This window comes from Thermobia domestica, chromosome 15 (assembly GCF_964235325.1).
Source record: "Thermobia domestica chromosome 15, izTheDome1.hap1.1, whole genome shotgun sequence".
In the NCBI taxonomy this organism is placed as follows: Eukaryota; Metazoa; Arthropoda; class Insecta; order Zygentoma; family Lepismatidae; genus Thermobia; species Thermobia domestica.
The window spans coordinates 111,966,732-111,980,088 of record NC_137468.1 but is presented as its reverse complement, the minus strand read 5'-3'; the positions used below and the strand labels follow the sequence as shown (position 1 = coordinate 111,980,088).

Genomic DNA, 13,357 nt, shown 5'->3' with positions numbered 1-13,357 from the left:
ATATATTCACTCTTATTTAAGAAAAAAGAGATCAAAATATGATAGTGTGGTCAACTTCATGCTTGCATACTTAATGTCACGAAATCAATCGAAACCACTAACAATAATTAGATCATAATTTGTTCCAACTTGTCCACTATGTCCTGTAACTTCTCCATACTTGTTTAATGAGGAAGAAACCAAAACGAGATGGCGCGGCCAACTTCACATTTGTACACTCAATATCACAGAATCAATTCGAAATGAAATGAAATCTTTGAGTTTTACGTCCCACGTTATGCCGGTTAGGCTAAAGGAGACGGTGATGATGAGTAATGAATGAAATGGTGGAATGAAGAAAGTGGGAGGAAACGGGAGAACCTGAGGAAACCCACGTACACGGTGTTTGTCCACCACAAAGTTCACTTGTCGAGGCTGGGTTCGAACCCGAGAACCCAAGCACCAAAGGTGAACGCTCTACCACAGAGCCACCGCGGCCCCAGAAGAATCAATTCGAAACCGTATCAATATTTATGTCACAATTTGTTGCAATTTGCTCAATATGTTCCATAATTTGTTTAGCTTTTTAATTGGGAGAGCGTCATAGACAAGATAAGGGCCTATATTAAAATTCTGTTCTTGTGACAAATTGTTCACTATGTCCCAATATAAGGCTGAAGAAATTATGGAACTTACTGAAAAAAATTGAAAGAAATTAATATCTAATTATTGGTAATTTAGATTTATTTTGTGACATTGAGTATCCAAATATGAAGTTAGCTCCCTACTTTATTGCAGTGTTTCTTGCCTTAAGTGAGTGAGCAGATATGGGGTATAAGTAGCAAAACTGGAAATGAAATCTTTCAGTTTAACATTTCTACGATTATATGCCCTCTAGGCTAAGGGAGACAATGATTAGGCAAGTGAAGATGATGGCTGAATTGGTGGAGTGAGAATGTGGGAGAAACGAGAGTACCTCAAGAAAACGCAAGGACATGATATTGTCCACCACAAACCTACTTGGCCCAGGATCTAATCTGGGACCCTACGCACCAGTACGAAGCGCTTTACCACTGAGCAACCGTACGCCCAATATATCAAATTGGAACAAATTGTGACTTAACATTGGTTGTGGTTTGAATTAATTCTATGGCATTGAATATGCAGGTGTGAAGTTAGCTTCCTTACCAAAATTCATACCAATTTTGAATATTTAAAAATAATCTATGTTGTATTGAAATATATAGTCAGAACCGTTCTGCGGTAACTTACTTTTATGGGATTAACAATAATGTGATTTGTACATCCCTTAAAATTTACACTTACATATATAATGAATATATGTTTTCAGTATTTCTTATCATGGAAATCGTTATGAGGAATATTCTTGCAATTGTGGTTACTAACGTTTGCATTTAACGGTCATTTTTTTTAACTAAATACATTAAGAAGTGATATGACAAACACAAATAAATCATTTCCAGCTTCTTGTCTTATACTGAAACTTCACTTCTAAAATTTAATTAGCATTGATCATAAGATATTACAAAATATTAACTTTCTAATCTAATACATGATTTTGCCACATCAAAATGTAGAAAAATTATTTTACAAGTTAGTTTTGCTATAGGCATGCGGAGAGTGAAATGTTTTTAATTTTTATTTTCATATCGTCTTCACATCTACACTGAGAAAAAAAAATGTGGCGTACGTAGATCGTGTTACATTCGTAAATCATGTAGTTTTTGGACAACGTACAGCAAACGTATAACTAAAAATGCATGTTTTATAGTACTTTCTGTATAACTGTTCCATCTATAGGTACTTTCAGTTTGAAACAATTTAGGCGGTGAGGATCTCACATGGACATATACGTATATATAGCATATAGATGACGAAGGTAACATACATATATGTATGTAATATAAGGAAGACTGTTAGATATCAGACACCCTGAAACGGCATAATGTAACATCTAAGGGCAGTGCCTATGTAGCATGCGGATAACGTATGGTCCATATAGTCTAGGTCAGCGTTTCCCAACCGGTGTGCCGCGAATGGACCGTCGGTGTGCCGCGAGGAAATCGAAACAAAATTATTAATTCTATAGCAACCAAATTGCAAGACATAGGAAAAAATGTATATTTTTGTATTTCACATTAGTACGAATTTCTACCATGGAAAAAATTACTTTAATTGTAATATATTATTCTACATCTATTACTGTGTAGCATACAGTATTTCGGCTCGTACACATTTCCACGGTTAGCTGCTATGTTACGCTTGAATTGAGAGTCATACTAACACCAAGAAATGGAAGCACTTGTACGGTACGCGTCAAGGGAACGTTCGTAGAATACTCATTCGCACGTGAATGACAGAACAACACTTTGTTCAACAGCTGTGTTTTGACTTCGACGCATCGCAAGCTGTGTGATTGCAATAATATGTACCGGTTTTGGTTAAAACAGCAAAGTTAAAAGTACAAGACATTTGTTTGTTCGTTCGTTATTTAATGATCTTCGTTCTTAGTGAAAGTTTGAATACAGTTTTCGAAAAAGAAAGCGTATTTTTAAAAATCTGAGTCGTATATTTCATTGCAGTTGTTTTCTATTTTAAAATTAGAATAAAAAAATAAGCATAATGAATTAGCTTAGGGGAAAACCAGTGATCGAGCTTTCATCTCGGTAAGAAGGAAATCAGTAATCACAGAAAAAAAATACCATGGTATTTTATAATTGCAAATAATAATAATAATAATAATAATAATAATAATAATAATAATAATAATAATAATAATAATAATAATAATAATAATAATAATAATATCTATGAGTGTGCCGCGAAAATTCAAGTTACACCCGTAGTGTGCCGCAAGTTGAAAAAGGTTGGGAAACGCTGGTCTTGGTGCTATCCCATGTCACGTGTGCAGTTTTATGTACCCTCATTTTGACTGCTGTTTGTTATTACCGACGTAAAAAGAGAGTAAATTTCTTTTGGTCACGAGATCTAGTTCATGATCGTTTAGTCGCCATATTGAATTCAAGATGGCGGATCATGACCTTCTTTAAACGCTCAAAACTCGGCCATTTATGGATTGATTTTGATCATCCTTTTTCCTTTGGAAAGAGAAAATTATAATTTACAATTTTGTATTCTTGAACTTTTCTTGAACAAAAATAGCTTTTCCGCCGTTTTTACCTTCTAGCAATATATTTGTACTGCAGGCGTTAGCCTATTTCACGTGCGAAGTTTTATGTCCCCTATGTTTTGTTGTGGGGTTTGTTAAACACCTATATGAGTATAAAAAAGGGTCACATGATCCAGATCATGGTCATTTGGTTGCCATATTTGAACATGGACGCCAAATTACTAGATTTTTTGTTTAAGTATATCTCCGTACCAATTAGTACGAATTTACAACCTGGTTACTCATTTTACTCCTTTGTAAAGTAAATCTCGTAGTTCTAAATTATAATGTAATTTGGGAAAATAGAGTAACGACGTATTTTTAGGTACAAGTTTAAAAAAGTGGACTCAAAAAACAAAAAGTATTTTTACAAATAGAAGTATCTACTTTTAAACAAATACGTCGTAGTGAATTGCTTTTAAACAAATACTGATACAAATTAATAACATAGTGTCAAAAATTAAAATGAATATTGCAAATGTTTCAAAGTCGAGTAAAGACTTAGAAGCTCATTTATGAGGGTTCCTGCATTGGTCCAAAATAGTACTTCACATTTACAGAAGTCACAGCACATTATTTTCAATTTTCTGCAGGAACATATAGTTTTTCCGAAACATATCTGGCAATTACATGGCTTCTACATGGCAATTACATGGCATCACGGATTGAGTTTCTCACACGGTTCCAAAGCATGAATCCATTTATAGCATTGCAAGTAGCTTCTTCTATGTGAAGGGGCCCGCGGTGGCTCAGTGGTAGAGCGTTCACCTCTGGTGCTTTGGGGTCCCGGGTTCGATCCCAGCCCCCGCTAAGTGAACTTTGTGGTGGACAAACACCGTGTGCGTGGGTTTTATTGGGGTTCTCCCGTTTCCTCCCACTTTCTTCATTCCACCATTTCATTCATTACTCATCATCACCGTCTCCTTTAGCCTAACCGGCATAACTGTGGGACGTAAAACTCAAAAATTTCATTTTTCTTCTATGTGAAGACTGATAGGGCCAAATCTTGAAAGTTTCGTAATTTTTTAACTAAATTCTACATCTTTATTTTTGATGAGAAATGGATTTCTGACAAAGCCGGAAAAATCCAATCAAGCTGCTTCATGAACTAGAGAAAAAAGCTACAAACATCGATAAATTTCGAAATTCCTCAATCAGCTGGTAAACCTACAGTTGCAGACTTTATGACAGTTGCAAGGAAGGTTCCAACAAAATCTTTAACTTTGAAGACATATGAAGAGTTTGTAAGAAGCATTTGGAAAGCTATCTGGCAAGCTTCTCACATATCGACATTGTTTTCGACGTTTATAAGGAAAAAAGTGTAAAAGCACTTGAGAGGTCCAAGCGATCACGGAAACAACCTGTAGAATATAGAGCCCCAAATGGTAGCACTGACGCTTCATCTAGCATTGGGTCTCATCTAGAAACAAAGAATTGTTGCAGTCATACTTTGTTGATTGTATATCCGGGGAAAAGATCTGTTACTTCCGTTCGGAGTTAATCTTACTTAGTTTTGTAGTAAAAGATGGTAATGCAAGATGTGTGCTATGATGGTTAAGCACGAACTCATTTTTTAAATCTGATCATGAAGAAGCAGATGAGAGGATCCTAGCCCATATTCCTCACATGACACTGACTTCTAAAGTAAGCAACATGTTATTTGTTCTACTGATACCAATGTTTTTGTTTTGTGCCCTCTTTCACTTCCTACAGAGAGTGGCGGACTGGGCCGCCCTGATACCCGGAAATTTCCGATTGGGCCCTGCCCTCTGCAAAATCACTTAAGATATTGCTCGATTAGTTATATCTAATTCAAAACTCCGTTCTCGTTCATAGTAACCAGTGGCGTAACTAACGGGCTCGCATTGCTAGCGAAGGAGGTACTAGAAAAAGGGGGACCTTTGCCCAACCCGTATCCTTGTTTGTTGAAAAACCAATAAGGCAATAAAAAATCTCAAAAATGTATGCAAGTTATTAACTCGAAAATGTAATCTCGTTCATAATTTATGTATCCAATAATGTGACGTGCAATCGATAACATATAAAGAGCATTGAGCTGATTCTAATACGACCGTGTTAGACATGAAGTTGTTGGACGTTAGTGGTGGCAATAAATAATGGTCTCCTGAGCGCAGCAGTGATGTCAGAAACAGGCCCGAAGCCCCAGAAATCGAGTCTCGAAGATTCCAGCTTGGGACCCTTCTATTTACCAATGAAATACAACTTGTATGTGGTTCTTGGACGTGGAAAGTAGGAATGGAAAGGTAGTGATCCCTGAGCACAGCAGTGATGTCATAAATCGAGCCTGGGGCCTGATGTCTCCGGATATCGGGTCCCGAATGTATAGGGTTGGGTCCCTTCTATTCACGAATGAAGCATGGCATTTTAGACGTGGGTGGTTGCATTGGAAAGGATCGGTTTCCCCTGAGCACACCGGATGTCATAAATTTGGCCCAGGACCCGAAGCCCAATAAATTAGGCCCCAAAGGACGTTCATGTCATATTCTCCATGCCTTTTGCTCACAAAAGTAGGTTTCCTTATTATCTTCCCTGAATGTTATTCAACTGAACATTACAAGACAATACTGTGGTGCTGCATGTCAGTAAGGGACAGCGCAATATACAATCGGATAGAAGGGACCTAAGCCCAAACGTATGGGACCCGAATTTTTGTGTTTTGGGCTACGGGACCGATTTCTAACATCACCGCTGTGCTCAAGGAACCCGGTTATTTCCAACGCCACAACTAACGTTTCGAATTCCATGTCTAATAGGGTTTCCTTACTGTAGGAGGATTCTCATGGAATATTCTCCACGTTTTTATCCAAGAGTAACAAATATATTACAAAGCTGTGGGAATTAAGAGGGAATTAGATTGACAATTTATGTATTTAATATATAAAGTACATGGGAAATAGTGAATCCCAATGGAAACGCACCAGTCCTTTCTTGCAAATCTTTATTCTTTTAACTTATGATTTTTATTTATTTATTTTTTTCAAAACTCGGGTAGAGAGAGGTCTCCATTGCTGATGCAATCATAGTTTTTTAAAGTTCGAGTCGATAAAGAGGAAGGGGGATAGCAAGATGGGGTTTCAAATTCGGTATACCTAACAATACTAACGAATATTGACGAGGGCCCATTTGCGAATATTGCGGGAGGTTGGGGGCACGCGATCTTACTTACGCTACGAATGGTAACATTAAAAATAATTTGAGTTGTATGTATACATGTGCTATGTGGAATAAATTCATCCTAGGGAAATGTATGGATCACTCAGGTCATATCGGTCTTTAATACGAAGGGGCTCCCGAAGCAAACGGAAAGATATTACAATTAATCAGTGTCGTAACTGAGAACCCGATTAACGATGAGCTTTCTGGTATTTTCTTAACACTTCATTTCACAGCGATTAACAATAAAACATAATCTCACCCTTCCTAAGTCCTAGAAAAAAAAATTTACAATCATAAAATCACACTTTCTTTTCTTTATTAAGTTGCAACACCGATTGTTTCCACTACCATTTAAAACCTCGAGAAAGATAAAAGAACCACCCTCATTTTTGTAACTCGAACTTGTTCTGTTTTTAATGTAGAATTGAAAAGCGTTAAAAAAAATACATTCTATTATAGCTAAGTAAACACTATTCGGAGTATTCTAGTTCAGTTTCAATACAACCGCTAGGTTTGCGAACCATTGCTAACGGTCAGAACGTACAGTACGCAAATAGCTGCGATATTTGTGACACCAAAACTGTGGTAACGATTATGTTCTATATGCGATACTCTAACCGTAGAACTGTTTCGTTTGGCAAACTTGGGTTCCTTTAAAATATGAAAGTGATGGAATCGAGAAAAGATACGCGATCAACATAAAATTTAAAGAAAGAAAAATGCGAATATCAGAAACGTAAAGAAGCAGAGGATGGGGGATGTGATCCAAAGCAGCGAAAACTGCTTTTTCCACCAACTTCTTAAGCTGTATATATATATATATCTTTCATCATTTATTTGAATTTCTGGGATGTCAGCGACAAAGTAATTTACCTCAATAGAAATATTAAGGGGAAGACGTTACCCACGGCTAGTGCTGGATTAAGCTGCGTGGCCTCCAAACTACTCGAAAAATCGCCCCACCAGAGAAAGATAAAAAGGAAGTAGCTAAGGAAAAGTAAAAACAAGATGAAACATTTGTGTGCACGCTCTAGTGGTAAAGCAATAACATTGAAATGATAGATTTACAAACAACAAAAATATTAATATTTGATGCTTCTTGTCTTGGTCCTCGCCGATTTACTGATTTACTAAGTGAGGGTATTCCAGACAGTGCTTTGCAGGAGATAGTTGAAAAAATGTCTAGTTGAGCATGAAAATTTGAAATCTGAATTGTTGAATTTTGCTAAAATTTTTCAAAAACTAGAAATCTCTGCTAGACTACTGTGATAAAGCAAATAATAAAGACTGTACTGACGTACAACCCGACGTAATGTTGCAGAATGCGACAGTTCTACTGAGTGTAATGCCTCTGAGGTCGAAAGTGAACCTGAGGAATGCATTGCCTCTTTTTTAGAACGCCAATCTCATAGAATGTGCAACGAAAATCATCCTTGTAAGCAGTGTTATTTGTGTTGCTACAGATTGCTACTAAGCTATAACATGCATGTTTCCACTGTTTAAACATTGTTTACTACTGCATACAAATATGACAACTCTTTCAGTCACTCAAGTACCGTATGAGCGAGCATGTAGTTATCTGAAATTAATAAGTACTCGTACGTGTTTGTCTTTCAAATGATATTCTGGAATCATTTATGCTTATGGCCATTCAGAGGGATGTTCTTAAAAAAAAAAAAAAAAAAATACCTTCTGTCTTTAGAAAAATGCTGCTGTCAAGGTATGTTTGGTAAATGAACTTCATTACTCACGTATTTTATAAGAATTGCCAAACGCATCAAAACCACGAATGACAAATGCGTTATCACCTCTCTGTAGTCAATAAGTATGCGAATTTGTACATCAAAAGTTCGTGCTGTTCGTTTCGTTTTTCTTTCTTAACTTTGAGAGGGTGATTGCTAACTGCCGTTAGTAGAAAAAATATTTTAAGGTGTAATAATAATATATTGTTGTAAAGTTCCAATTTAATTAATGCAGGGCTAAAAGTGCGGGGAACGCGGGGGACGCCGTCCCCACCTGCAAAAATATGTACGGCGCCCCCCAGTTTCTGAAAAAGTTACAATGGGCAAAGATAGGCAGGGGGACGGCTTGACGTCATGCCGCTACCTACCGTCCCCCTACTTCTTCAGATCCACTATTACCCCTGAATTAATGTTTAAAAAGTCAACAAGAATTTATCAAATTCAGCGTGCTTTATCAGAAATGTTTTAAAACCATTTCTCTAAACTTACTGTTTTCAAAATGTTGCTTTCTTTTTTTCTCACCACCATAACTGGTTACTCAATGTTCATTATATATCATCTAAACAAATCTACAAAGATAGATTATTATTATTATTTTATGCAATAAAATTAAGCTTATTATAATTTATTCACTCATTTGCATGTACTAGTCATGAAAATTAAATTTTTTATAATTTTGAAGATGGAATCGTATCATATTGAGAGCTCTTTCAATATAAACAGTCGCTGCTTTGAAGGCATATGTGGATTCGTTGCAAAGATTTTCAAACTAGGAAATAAAGAAAGCGCCATAATACTTGGCTATAGATACGCATACACAACCTTACATTTTGTGGGAGCGGGGAGTTAATCATCCAAGCCTCCAGCTGAAGGTTCATTCCTAAAAGGGCAGTCCAGACCCCAGACCAACTCGATATTCATCAAGGCCCTTAAGCATCATTCTCCGGGTGGGCCCTTGTACTCCCAGTCCGCCTCTGCCTACAGAAGTGAAAAAGTTAAGGACTGCAAGAACTTTGGATTTCGTTTGGAGTAGGAAAATCATCGCGGAACATTCCACTTCACTCATTTGAAGGCAGAGTAACGCATGCTGTTTTAACAGTTTTACCATGGTTGCGACCCTACAAGCGAAATAAGTACGAGATTAGCTGCTTTCAAAGCAACAGAATAATATGCGGAAGACCTCTTGTTAGATTTTGACAAATGGCCACTGAATGAGAACATGGTAAAGAAACCAGAAGAATTTTAGGTTCGTGCACTTGTAGGTATGTATATACAATGGATAAACCCACTGTTCAACATTTTTTCACTTTTTAGCTTTTACAGACACGAAAGTATGCGTTCTTTATTGATTTTTAGACACAAAACGCGAAAATCGCACTTAAAATTCTCTCCTGGCTCAGGTTTCATTGCGAAGTGCCAGTGATTCAAGGAAAGTGCAGCATTCCATCGCATTTGAAAAAATTCGGTGGACAGTGTGTGCTACTTATGTGCGGACGTGATTTGATGTTCCAGGAAGCGGCCATTGACTGCTGCAGTGCAAAAAGCATATTTACTATAAGTTGAGTGTCGTGTTGGAGACCAGGATAAATTATGGGCTCCCCACGTTTGTTATATGAGTTGTTCATCTACTTTCAATACCTGGATGCATGGGAAGAACGTTTCCATGCACTTTGCTGTGCCATTTGGCGTGAACCAACAACCAACCAACCATAGTACATTTGCATGCTACCCCGCTTGAAGAAAGGTATAAATACAAAGAAGAAGAGGAAGATCGAATACCGAGTGATACCATCTGTCATTCATCCAGTGGCCCATGGAGAAGGATTGCCTGTTCCCGATCCCCGGCTACCATTCCGACGGAAAGTGATACAGAGAATGAAATGAAGGTGAATCTGCTCCACGTACCAGTGACACTGATCCTTCATTTGAGTCGAAAACCAAACATCATGAACCACACCGACTCACACAAGCGGAGCTTCATGACTTGATTAAAGGTTTGAAACTGCCAAAGAATAAAGCTGCGCTCTTACCATCTAGGTTACAGCAGTCTAACATGTAAATTGTGTCATTACAAGTAAATCTTAGCCAGGAGCACATTTTTATTGTCAGTTTCGTGTTCAGAGCCCAAAAATCAATAAACGATGACCATTTACATTTCTGCAAAAAACATTCACTGTTGCACAGTGATATGTTTCCATCAATTCTACCAAAAAAATTACGAAACTTTCAAGATGTGGCCCTATCAGTCTCTACATAAAAAGAAACTACTTGCAATGCTATAAATGGATTCATGCTTTACAACCGTCTGAGAAACTCAATTAGTTGGACTATGGGTACATAGAGGAAGACGGTACTTTAATTTCGCAAGTGACAGATGATCCATCGGAGCCTGAAGATGTTCCTAAGCCATGTAATTGCCAGATGTGATTCGGAGAAACTATATGTCTCTCTAGAAAATTAGAAGTAATGTGCTGTGACTTCTGTAAATGTAAAAGTACTATTTTGGACAATGCAGGACCCCTCATAAATGATTCTCTCTAAGTCTTTATCTTGACTTTGAAACATTTGCAATATTCATTTTAACTTGTGGCACTATGTTATTAATTTATATCAGTATTTGTTCTAAAAGCAATTCACTACGACGTATTTGTTTAAAAGTAGGTACTTCTTCTATTTGTATTTTATTTATTTTTTTATTTTATTTTTTATTTTATTTTATTTTTTATTTATTTATTTATTTATTTATTTATTTATTTGCTTTTTGAACCCACTTTTTTAAACTTGTATCTAAAAATACGTCGTTACTCTATTTTCTCAAATTACATTATAATTTAGAACTACAAGAAGATTTGCTTTACAAAGGAGAAAAATGAGCAACCAGGTTATAAATTCGGACCACTGGATACGGAGATATACTTAAACAAAAAATCTAGTAATTTGGCGTCCATGATCTGGATCATGTGACCCTTTTTTATACTCATACAGGTGTTTAACAAACCCCACAACAAAACTTTACGGAATATAAAACTTCGCACATGAGAAGTTGCAGTACAAATATATTGCTAGAAGGTAAAAACGGCTTAAAAGCTATTTTTGTAACAAGAATTAAAATCATACATATTATTAGTTTTCCTTTAATATATAGCCTAGTCTGAAACTAAATCCACCTTATTGTGTACCGTTTTAAAGCTTATTAAATTCTGCTCCTTTTTGTGTCTTACTAAAATGTTGATTCATTAGCCATTATCGAGAAAATTACGAAAATATAATAAAATGTAATCTTTAATTCTACTCTTTCCGAATTTCCGGGAAAATGGAGCAGATTTTAAGAAAAGATTAGGAATCCAAAATTATAGATGATAATTTTTTCTTTCCAAAGGAAAAAAGATGATCAAAACCAATCCATAAATGGCCGAGTTATGAACGTTTAAAGAAGGTCATGATCCGCCATCTTGAATCCAATATGGCGACTAAACGACCATGAACCAGATCACGTAACCAAAAGAAATTTACTCTCTTTTAAGTGGGTAATAACACTCAGCAGTCAAAATGAGGGAACATAACACTGCATAACTGACATGGGCTAGCGCACACTCTAGTACTGATTTCTGTAGGAAGCAAGAGGATTCCGAATATTTGTATAATATACCGGTATCTGGAGAAGGATTTTTCTCAGTGTACAAATAGAATTATGAAAACTTCAAGATCGGTAAGTATATTTATAATAATAATAATAATAATAATAATAATAATAATAATAATAATAATAATAATAATAATAATAATAATAATTATTATTATTATTATTAGTATTAGTATTAGTATTATTATTATTGAACATTATGAAATATGATAGGGGCCTAAATTTTCTCTTTCCCGCAGAAATCCAAGGAAGTGCTGATTTGACCCTGTATATACTATATACGGTCACGATATATTTCACGCTTTCTTTCTTTTTTTCTTTCTTTCAAGTATAAGCGTGAAACAAAATATCGCAGCACGGGTTATTCCGAACGGGTTATTCTTGCGGTCCCTAACACTTCCAACTTCCTACCGAAGCTTTCCGCGTCCGAATCAACTTACTTTTTTCTACTTTGGAATCACCTTGAATTCAGTGTATTTCTAAGAATTCTGTTGTGAGCATGTCTGAAATTATACTCTGTAGGGAATCCCTTGTACAGGTATTGCATATTGATAAAATTTCCATTTTTGAATTACGTACATATGACTTTCTTTACGCTGTAATGGACCGCCACTCCACGGTTTCTCGAATTCGAAATAATCTGTGTTGAAATTTTGCTTTTCCACGATTTTGGACATCCCTAGTTGTGAAATGAGGCACTTTTACCCACAGGTCCACCTGAACTTTTTCACTTCTTTTGGTACGATAAGTCATCTCTTAAGTTTGTTGGTATAATTCATTAACATCCTGTATGCATAAGACAAGTTTAACAATACTAGCATACTAGTAGTAATTTATTTTCAATTCGAGCACTGCTTCGTTATAATTGTTTTCTGCTATATTCTGTGAAATTATTTCTAGCATTTGGCTTTAATTTTATGTGAAGGATGTAACTTTCACTAGAGACGTATGTGCTGATTCGCACAGAAAAAAGGGATGAAAGAAGATTACATCCACCCTGCTCCTAAATTCTCAAATTTACACAAAATAAAATTATGCCACTTTTAACTCTAACAAATATTCTTTCATTTATTAGATATTTCGCTTTCTTGTTTCTTTAAGGTATGGCCGTACATATAAATTAACTGCAAAATTTTCGGTGCACTATTCACTATTCTAGTCTGGAGCACTACTCACCTTCTATCCCAGCTTTCGTCATTTCTCGAGAGCCAACATTTAACCAAAGTAGGCCAAATATAACTAACGAGAGAAGCAGACAGAATTGAACCATTGTTGGTGATCTTTAATACTTAGACGGACAAAGCAAGTGACACAAACACAACTGAAGAACGCCACGTTCTGCTATGCATATAAGATAGTGAAATGTTTGCGACTATCGCAGTCAGCTGATTACTGACTCTGGAAGATTGTATGTGGTGACGTTCAGCAGAAAAAAGTTCGTAGTGTTTATTTATCTTTTTCTTTAATCTATTATTCTTCCTTTTTTAAATTTATATTTTCAGTGTCAGTGAACCTAAAGGACAATTAATTACATACATATATACGAATGTTACATTTTACGTAAGATATTCACTTTTTACAATGTTTGTTTATTTCTAATACACGGAAAACGAATGAAATGAAAAA

At 36.0% G+C, this 13,357-nt stretch overlaps 1 protein-coding gene across 2 annotated transcripts in view; it reads right to left on the bottom strand.

The window, feature by feature from the left end:
* LOC145671205 (alkaline phosphatase-like) overlaps positions 1-13,123 on the bottom strand; it is a 130,401-nt gene extending 117,278 nt beyond the window's left edge. For both annotated transcript variants that reach the window (XR_014128468.1, XM_081740063.1), the window contains exon 1: positions 12,908-13,123. Coding sequence is in view for 1 of the 2 variants with exons in the window: in XM_081740063.1 (XP_081596189.1) it covers positions 12,908-13,001 (94 nt within the window). In the remaining variant the exon portion in view is untranslated. The remainder of the gene's footprint in view (positions 1-12,907) is intronic.
* Between the last annotated feature and the right edge of the window lie 234 nt (positions 13,124-13,357).